At 33.1% G+C, this 10,729-nt stretch overlaps 1 protein-coding gene across 1 annotated transcript in view; it reads left to right on the top strand.

Annotated features, from left to right (window-relative positions):
- Window positions 1-10,729, top strand: part of LOC106460878 (talin-2-like) — a 91,369-nt gene that overhangs the window by 39,944 nt on the left and 40,696 nt on the right. The window contains exons 22-26 of the mRNA XM_013920634.2: window positions 1,487-1,588; window positions 4,969-5,196; window positions 5,697-5,828; window positions 6,839-6,967; window positions 8,349-8,462. Coding sequence (XP_013776088.1) covers window positions 1,487-1,588; window positions 4,969-5,196; window positions 5,697-5,828; window positions 6,839-6,967; window positions 8,349-8,462 — 705 coding nt within the window. The remainder of the gene's footprint in view (window positions 1-1,486; window positions 1,589-4,968; window positions 5,197-5,696; window positions 5,829-6,838; window positions 6,968-8,348; window positions 8,463-10,729) is intronic.

Here is a 10,729-nt window from a genome sequence, read left to right on the forward strand (position 1 = left end):
ACATATATATATATATATATATATATGTGTGTGTGTGTGTGTGTGTGTGTGTGTGTGTAATAGAGTAACCTTATCTAGGGGGTAAAATTCTAAAGTAATAATTTCTTTTGGGGCACTCCATAATTTTATGACGATTGTGCTCTACAGTTTGGATCACACACACACACTAAGCTACCCAAACAAACAAAAAGCTGCATACCTGATGCTAATCCCATTGAAACAGATGAGGAAAAGAAATTTTAAAAAATCTATCACAAATAAATATACTATAGAACCATAGAAAAATGAATTGCTCAAAGCTGTTAGTATGCTCTAATATTACAGAATCAAACAACATTCACTTTTACAGCTTTCATGATGATGCTTTTGTTTGCATCAGTGAATGTTTTTCTTGTGCTCCTTGACCATCAAAAGAAGGTATTATTTTTGATCCTCATCTGTGATGTGAAACTGGCTGTATTTTTTCATGAGAGCCACACCATCTTCCGTGATGTCATCGACGACTTGGAGTTGCTTGCATGTTTCTTTGCCCTTCAAGAATTCTTCATCTTGTTCTTATTAGCCTGGATTTTTGGAAAAGAAGCAGTCTAAATTTATGCCCATGATTTCGAAAAAATGGAGATTATTGGCTGTGATAATGTTCTCCAGGACTTTTGGTCTTTGTCTCCAAGTCCTTCTCTTCAACTAGTGCTCTGTTCTGCCAATTCTAACTCCTATGTCTTTCAAGAGCTTGGAGCATACGGTGCTTGGTCTCCATAAACACGTTGTCATCAAAGAAGGTGTGAGTGATGAGTTTCTCAGAGAAATACCAGAGGTGGCAAATAAACTTCTTCAGTGTGGTGTTGGCCATCTGTGGACCTGAAGTCTTGTAAATTTAAAAATCCTGGATGAGTTGCAGGTTGTTCCTTGGAGCAGATAATGGGAGGGTGGCTCGGTACCATGCTTTGATGTAAATGGTGGACACAATAATGCACATTGTTCTCATTGCTGCCTTCTCTTTGTCCATGAGGTTAAACAGGCTTTGAAACATGAAGACTTTAGGAGCATAGATGGCTTTTGCCATCCATTTGATGTGATGCATCATTCCTGGAGCAATCAACCAAATTCCTTGAAGTGGCATCCCTCTGAACAGAAGAAGAAAGCATTGACATTAATAGAACAGAGCATCAAGAGAGCATGAGGTAAAACATGGAATTATGGTAACAACCTCTAATTTTGAATGTATTTGACTAAAAATTGGTCCAACTTAGTTTTTTACTAATTCTTACAAATCCCTAGGGTGCTCCACTAAAACTTCATAAGTTTGAAAATAAGGGACACCCTAATATATCTATATCATAAAGTGCCTAAAGAATTCACTAAATACAAGTAATGTTTTTTAAGCCATTGAAACAAAATATAATTTGTTTGTTTTTTTGCACTTTAAGAAGTTTTACCTATCTTTATTCTTCATATCCGTAAAAAGCACCTGTTCTTACAATACCAGGTAGTTGCACCAACCATCAATAATTCTGCATGTCAACAACAGCTTGCCGAAGCAGCTAAAGAAGTGGCTAGGGCTGTAGAAAATATTGTAACAGTTTGTCAGGTGGGTCTGTGCTTTAATTTGTAATGTTTTTCATTCATGTTGGAGAAAGTGTTACATTTTGTGTTCCTTTGTGTAAGATATTGTGTGCCAGTTTTTCATGTTTTTTTTTAATTTTATCACAGTTGTTAATTTGCAATATTGCATTTTTTATTAATTTCTTAAATTTTTGTTGGAAATAATTTTAGGCTTTCCATTTTCTGTGTAGGATATAGTGCTAGATTTATTTTTGAGTTTTATCAAAGTGAATATTTGCCAAAATATACTTTATCAGTTTTGGGTAATGGTAGCACTTAGTGTTGCTTCAGGGAGTAACGACCCTGCCCAGATCACGAGTTCCGGGCTCAGCTGGCTCCAGCTGTCAGTACCCGGTTTCGACCCTGTACCAGCGAAACAATGAAGTCAGCGGCAGCTGGCTGATGGATGCTATCTTGGAGCATTTGGTAAGTAACATCATCGACGGTCAGAGTTAGCATACTGGCAGACAGAAGAATCACTTTGATCAATGGCTGGCAGTAACTATTTCAGTTAGCAAAATACTGCGAGTGATGGTGTCACTATAAAAATACCCACTAACAACATGCCCAGCTAGCACATTAGTGTCGGGCCAAAATCCCATCAGAGTATGGAAAGTGAAGCAAACAGAGGCTGTAGTGCTCAAGGCCAGATGGAGCATTCTTCAAATGGAAGAAAGCTGGTTCCACTTCATGACATCTCATGAAATCTCTCAAGTTCAATATTAATCATCTAAATGAAAATAAAAGAGATTTTGAGTTAAATCTAAGAAACAGATTTGGAGTGTTGGAATCAGGATAACTTTTGTAAACAACTAAATGAAATTTTAATCGAAAAAACAGAAAAATCAACAGGTTTTAAAACAAACTTTAAACAAAGATGAGGAGTATGAGTTTATAAAGAAAATGGATGGCAGGAAAAAGGAATTAAGACGAAAAAAGAGGAAAACCATACAAGATAAAGTTGAATATGCTGAGTTAACAAAGATAGTAAGGAAGAAGAGAAGAAACAGAGCAGGAAAAAGAAGGAAATAAAAGATTGAAAAGATCTTGAAAGCTGCTAGAGGACCTAAGAGTATTAATAGAGGGGTTGTAAACAGGAAAATATGCTCAATAAAAAAAACAAAGAAGGAATCACCACAAATGATAGAACAGAAATAGTTGAGATATGTGCAGATTTTTACAGAGATTTATATACATCAACTATTAAAGATGAAACAGGAACAGAAATGAATTTTGAAAACAACAAAGCAGATAAAACAGAATTACCTAAAATTTTAGTCTTGGAAGTGGAGAATGCATTAACTGAGATGAAGAGTAGGAAAACTCCAGAAAACAATATGATCACCAGTGATATTTTGAAAGCAGGTAGAACTGACACATCAAGGCAGATAACAAAATTGTTTAACAAAATATTGGAGTAATGGAAAGAGGCGAAGATCATCATTTTATGCAAGAAGGGGAGACAAGCAAGATATAAAGAATTACCACCTCATAAGTCTGTTATCTCACTTATATACACTATTCACAAGAGTACTACAAAAAAAATTGGAAAGAATTTTGGATGAATGCCAACCAAGAGAACAAGCAGGCTTTAGGAAAAATTTGTCAACACCATATCATTCATATGCAACTAACCAAATATTAGAAAAATCAAATGAATACAATTTACCTTTATGTGTGAGATTTATAAATTATGAAAAAGCATTTGACTCTGTGGAACACAGTGCAATATTAAATGCTTTAGCTACTATAGATGTCAATCTAACGTACATCAAAATCTTAAGAGATATATACACAGATGAAACAGCAAAAATACATCTTGATAAAGAGGTATCATCAGTGATAAAGATAGAGAAAGGGGTGAGACAAAGTGATCCAATATCTCAGCAACTGTTTACAGCAACTTTGCAAGAAGTATTCAGACAAACTGAACTTTAGAATGAAGGTATAAAAATAGATGATGAGACATTAACAGATCTAAGGTTTGCAGATGATGTAGCTCTCTCTACAAATTCAACAAGAAAGATGGAAGCCCTATTAAACAGTTTGAATGCCAGTAGCAAGAAAGCAGGATTAAAAATACATAAGGGAAAAACCGAATATATGACCAACTATCATGACACAGTGATACCATCAAAATTGAGGATGAAGAAATACAGAAAGCGTTAGAGTACAAATATTTAGAACAAACCTTCAAAATGGAAAACACAACAAGGGAAGAAATTATGGTAAGAAAAATGGCAATATGGTGATGTTTTGGAATGTATAAAGAAATTCTAGAGGATCAAGATATCCCCATTACTTTGAAGAAAAAGATCATGAATCATTGTGTACTACCAACCTTAACATTTGGCTGCCAAACATGGGCACTAACAAAAGAGATAAGGAAAATGATAGAAAGCACACAAAGAGCTATGGAAAGAAAAATACTTCATATAACACTACAAGACAGATGGAGAAATGACAAAATTAGAAAAATAACAAATATAATAGATGCAGTAAGGTTCATTCTAAGAACTAAATGGAAATGGGCTGGGCATGTAGCAAGGTATTCTGATAATAGGTGGACGTTAAGAATAATGGAATGGCAACCTAGGACAGGGAAAAGATCTAAGGGAAGGCAAAAGAGAAGATGGAGGGACAATATGGTAACAGAAGCAGGAATCAGATGGACACGGGCTGACGGAGAGCTACATCCAACAAGGAGATGACTGCAGCTTAGATAGATAGATTTTATCAGTTAACCTATAATTAAATCCCAAATATTTAGTGTTTTCATTGCATGTTTGAAGTTTTTTGAAATGTTATATGAGTGAGTAGAACTTTTAAGAAATTGAATGAACTTTAAATTATGTCTCACCATCTCTCTTAAACAGTATTGTGTTTGATATTTCTTTGTGGGAAAATAAAATAATAAGTACATACTTGAATGGAGTAGGCTGTTTACTCTGATATAAGATTAGGTTGACAAAAAAAGGTGTCTGTATCATTCTAGTAATGGTGCTGAATTTCAAAAATATATATAGAGAAAACAAAACATTTGTGATAGAAGCTTGTAATAATAACATTGTTTGTCAGAAAGTTCTGAAGCTACTTCTGTATGCCACTGTCACTAATTGATAGATATAGATGCACAAACACATATATACTGAGATGGTCCTCTTGTGCATCCTTATCATGAAATTTAATTTTCAGTTAAAATAATCTAATTTTTATCTACTCCTAAATGTCATTTAAGTGGGGTTTACAGTAGCTCATAAAGTACTAATCTCTTGAGCTTTGTATACATAATTGTATATTTTTTTTGTGGGATGTGATGTCTGAGTTTACCCAAAACTATTCCTGCTTGAATCATTAACATCTTAGGATGCAGTGAGGGATGAAACCCTGTTGAAAGAACTTGGAGGTGCTGCTACAGATGTGACCCAGGCTCTTAATGATCTGTTAAATCATGTACGAAATCTTCCTGAACAATATGGGCAATCTTCGGAACATGAGGGTGCTGTAGACACGATTCTTGATGCCACTGACAAGCTTTTCAGTAGTACCGGTGATGCTAGCGAGATGGTTCGGCAAGCCAAGGTTCTTGCTCAGGTATGCCATATAGCTTAAAGCTGAATCAGAAATAATACATTTCAATGAAAGCCTGAAATTATATTTTGGGTAATTTTTTGCTGTGGTATTTGCTCTTCTTGAAAATCCTGAAATAGTTATAAAGTAAACATTTGGTAGTAATATATTTCAATATAATCATCTGTAAAAAGGGTTCACAAAATTTGCACCATAGTCTTAATACAAGTGTTAATTAACTGTATAGCATGGTTAAAAGTTTGTATTTATTTATTTTGAAATTTTAATATGATAAATTTTAGTTATATTGTAAGATACATAATATTATGTCAAATATAGTTAGATGTGTATGAGCATGTGCTTATATAAATCATTTGTTATGTTCATGATATCATAAAATGATCAGTTTTCTGGAATTTTGGTCATTTAAACAAACTTGTACATTAGAACAGACTTTTACCTTATGCTTGTGAAAAAAGGAATTAAAAATACATGGGCATTATAGATTATAAATGATATTTTAGTCAACGGCTCAACTTATTCAAACCATCAAAGGAGAAGCTGAATCACAACCAGACACAGATTTACAAAAACGTTTACTAGCAGCAGCCAAAATGCTAGCAGATGCAACGACTCGAATGGTAGAAGCAGCAAAGGTATGAAAACCCTTAGTATTAGCTTGTAATTTTATTTGATATTATTATGGACTTTAATATAACATTCTGTCTAACAAAGCAGAAAAAAATTAAATGAGGGAATGGATATGTTACGGCATTTAAAAGCATTATTTCGATTGAGGTGTATTAGTATTTCCTGAATACATGCATAATTTGGTTTACACATAAATGATATTTTCTATAGCCATTGGGATATGAGTTTAAAATTAAGTATTTTTATACCATTTTAAATAACTGCCTAATATTTTATTGGGAAAGAAAAAGTATTTTTAACAACACATCATATTTTATATGCAGTGTAAACAATGAGCTATGTAATCAACATACAGTTCTTACTGTTTTTTTGGTTATTATGGTTGTATATTTTGGGCCCGGCATGGCCAGGTGGTTAGGGCGCTCGACTCGTAATCCCGAGGGTCGCGGGCTCGAGTCCCTGTCACACCAAACATGTCAACCTTCGCCTTTGCCTGGTCCCAAGTCCGGGATGAGAAAGGGGGAGGGTTGGGCACTGGGCTAGCAACTCCACCCTGTAAAAACCAACCTGCTACAAGTAACTGCAACAACACCTTCTGTTGGCGAGGTGTTGTTGCGGCCCTATGCTCCACTGGGAGTTTACAGGAATAAAAAAAAAATGGTTGTATATTTTACATAATAAATAATTTGTTTTTTCTAATGAATAGTCTCAAAATGTTTTTGAAAAACAATTACTTTAATAGTTCCAAACTCCTGTATTTACATTAAAGGCAATTTTTTTTTTCATACAGGTGTAATATTACTATTTTATATGTGTGAAAAGAAACAATAAAGTTATCTAATTGTTGTATCTGAATGTAGCATCAGCATTTAGTGGACTCATTTCGTGCTTGAGAATGTTCTCTGTGATACTTTCCAAACTAAAGCCTTCAATCACAGAAAGATAATGCAATTCTTGAATCTTCATTATTATTTTTTTCCACTGGTTTCTGTTTCAGTATCTAATATTTTTATAGGGTTGTGCCGGTAATCCACATGATTCCGAGTCACAAGATGCACTGCGACGAGCTGCAGAGGAATTAAGAACTGCTACAAATGCTGCAGCCAGCAATGCATTAAAGAAGAAGTTGATTCACAGACTTGAGGTATGTTCTGCAAAGCACTGCTTTAAAGTGTAATCAGACAGTAAGCTAAGAGTATTGTATTACAGAAAATAAATATTGTAACTTCAAGATGACATCATGATCTGTTACAAGTCTATCATTTTCTGTGAAGATACCCATTTTTACTTGTGGGTCTTAGTTCAAATTAATGTAAAATTGATTATATTATTTCTTAAACAGTAGTATGTTGTGAGAAGATTGATTTTAGAAACAGAGAAAATAACATAGCCTTTGTACTGTTACAAGTGAGGTTTGTTTCAAAAGTTAGAAGATTGTTTTAGCAAACATACGAGAGCAAACCAATAGATGTGTGTGTGTGTGTGTGTGATGTTCAATTTAAAATGCCTTACACATATTTTTATATACTTGAAAGTGCATCGTTTCTCATTTATATAAATTTCAGACATTTTGCACATATGTAAGCAAAGATTAATGTAGAGTAACTATCCCAGATATCTTGCATAATATTTAAATTCTAGATTGTACAATAACTTTGCAAAAATTGATATGTTAATAAGCACTTTGTCTGTTTTGTTCTGGATGAAGTTGAACCAGTTGTGACTAAACTTGCTATACTGGTAAAAAAAAACAGTCTTGAATTATACAGGTCAAAGTATACTCGTATGTTTCAGGTTTATTGTTTTTCTTTTTATATTTGCTATTTTTCATCATGACATTTTAAAGTAAATTCAGTATATAATCCCTAAAGGCTTACCAAAAAAAATGTATATAAAGTTTAGTTGTACATTAAATTCAATGTTTAAACAGTACTTATTTTTTAGGAATTTTGTTGATATGTAGAACTTTACCAATACAGGTTGTAACTATTGTTAGTTCATTGTGGACTAGTTAGTCAACTAGGCTAGTTCTATACTCTCTTTTTCTATCTCTTCTTTTTTTTTTTTAAGTACTGTAGATGCAGATCTTAGATCCTTGTTATGTTATTTTCTGTAATAAAAACTTGGTATTTTAAAGGCAGTACAAAAATAAATGTGTTCTGGTACAATGTGGCATATATATTAAAGTATTCATGGTTTGTTATAGAGAGATAAAACTAACATTGTAGTGAGTTTTAAATTAATGGTAAATATGCGAGTAATCATAGTGAAAATATAGAAATAAATGAAATATACAAATAAAAAGGTACTGTTAGCTTAGCAGTACATAAGATTTACTTTGGTGTAAGAAAAGGTATTGAAGCATGAACAAATAGAAACATATCATTAAAAGATAATTGTATCAATTTCATAGTTATGCAATTTTATTTTGAAACCAGTGAATATAATTGTATTTTGTTCCAGCAAAGCCTCAGGTGCTGTTGGAGTTTCTTGTAGTAATGTTTCCCCCATGTGTTTATCCACAGAATGCTGCAAGAAATGCTGCTTCGATGGCTACCCAGAACATAGCAGCAGCACAGAGAGCTTCATCACATAATCAAAACTGGGCATCTCAGGAAGAGCTTATTGAAAGCTGCAAGGTAAAAGAAATATTTCTTTGTAACCTAGTACATACATTTTGAAGTTATCTTCTTTGTGTGTGTATATGATAGGATAGGCCACTGTTATAATTTGTCTCAGGTGTGACTGATTGTAGATGTAAAGAAAAAACTTTTCAAAAAAAAAAGAGGTAAATGTAAGGATGGCCATTGCATCATCTCTACAGAATAACACAGGTACGCAGTGTAGTAAAATGTTAACAGACAAAAATATGATAAAACTGAATTGTGATTGAATAGTTATATGTATATATATATATATATATATATTGCTATATGTTAATTTTTGCATGTGATATTATGTAGGGATGATGCAAATACCATCCCTACTATCTTATTTGCATTATTTTTGAAGGATTGATATTAGCCATCCCTACATTTACTTCCTTTATTGAAATTTTTTTTCTTTACTTGTTGTTATTTTTTTAATGCAGTGTTTCAGTAGACACAGGAAGGTTGCATTTACAACCAAGTTCTTAATACAATGAGGTTCCAACTATAATATTTATTGTTTATCTATCATTGGCTGGTAATTCCTGTTTCACCCTGTATGTAAGCTTTTTAAAGGATCACAAAATATCTGTAACAGAGCTAACTTCAAAGGGTAATTGATAACATTGTTTATACTAGAATTATGATTTTTCTTAATCACTACTAGTTATTAGTAATACTTATAAAAGCGGATACTCCATTTGAAACTGTCACCTCAGTGAAATTGAATTGACACCACTGTTCTGGTTTTGAGTTATCATGTTTTAAAAAGAAGCAGAAGAACAAGATATTCAAACTTGTTGCTATGATTTATAGACATTCCTAGAGCTTGTGACTCAGTCATTACATTCATATTATTATAAAAGGAAACACTGTATAGTATTGTAAAGTTCTGATGACCTGTTTAGGAGATATTTAAAATACAATTTTGATGAATAATCTAAGCCATCCCTACATTGGCAGTGCTACTGCCAGCCAGATCAAGCTTATGTGATTATTATCTGTTTTACACTGTGAACCTTTTTTAAGCTTTTATTGCAAAATTATTATATGAGGAGAAAACAATGCAATTAGACAATCTTTTTTTTTGTTCATTAATGAGGATTTTTTTATAAAGTGTAGGGAATTATACAGAAAACTCTGTGTTTAAAGTAATTATATAAAAACTACTTATCATAGAAGAACCAAGTTTTATTAGTGGCATAATGAATATCATAAGTTTTATCGAGGAAAGTTTTTGATATGGTAAAATTTATTTCATTAACTGTCACAGAAGGTCATTAATATGCATCCAATAATTTTCAACCAGTATATCAAGCCTATTCTTATAAACGTACTGCTGCAAGCATCATCTGTTTTAGACTGTTCGTTGATCTTTTTAATATCCTACATTTCATTTAAATAGCTAATCTCATAGTGTTAAAAGAGGTAGAAAGAAATTAAAGCAGTGCTTGTTTGTGAGAAAAAAAAAGGAATTTGGGTAGACATAGTAATATGGCTTAGAAATACCTTGTATTATGTCCAAAAATTCCAGGATAATACTGGTGATTTTTAATGTGTCATTAGTGAAATTTTATTTTGTTGAGACAAGTAATACCTAAAATATTAGGTCGTCAAGAAATTAATGTCACTTTTTTATATGAGAAAACCCGAACAACTTGTATATCAAACAAACATTTATTAAATGAATTAGTCTCCATACATATCGATGATGGTTTTCCATCTTACAATCAGGTTGTTAATGCCCTGATTATAGAAATCACTTGACTTTGAAGCATAAAAACATGTCGATGTCCTCTTTAACACCTTCCATATTTGCATACATTTTCCCATTAAGATGGTGTTGCAGCAAATGAAAAAAATGGTACTTTGATGGTGCCATATCGGGAAAATATGGTGGGTGGAGGGGAACTTCCCAACCCAACTCCCTAATCTTGTGTTGCATCAAACGTGCCACATGTGGAGATGCATTGTCGTGGAGGAGAAGAACACCTTTCCAATCGATGAGTGAAGGGCTTGATTTAAATGTTCCAGTTGCTGACTATAGATCTTTGCATTGACAGTTCACTGTAGATTTAGGAGTTTGAAATGAATTACTCGTCCCACCAAATGCAAAGCATCACTTTCTGCAGATGGAGTCCAGGTTTTGGGGTTGAAAGTGGTTTTTGTCTAGGATTGAACCATTGTTTTTGGCATTTAATATTCACATAGAGAATCCATTTTTCATCACCGGTAACAATTCTGTCCAAAAATGGTTC

Source organism: Limulus polyphemus, unplaced genomic scaffold, assembly GCF_000517525.1.
Source record: "Limulus polyphemus unplaced genomic scaffold, Limulus_polyphemus-2.1.2 Scaffold853, whole genome shotgun sequence".
NCBI classification, from domain to species: Eukaryota; Metazoa; Arthropoda; class Merostomata; order Xiphosura; family Limulidae; genus Limulus; species Limulus polyphemus.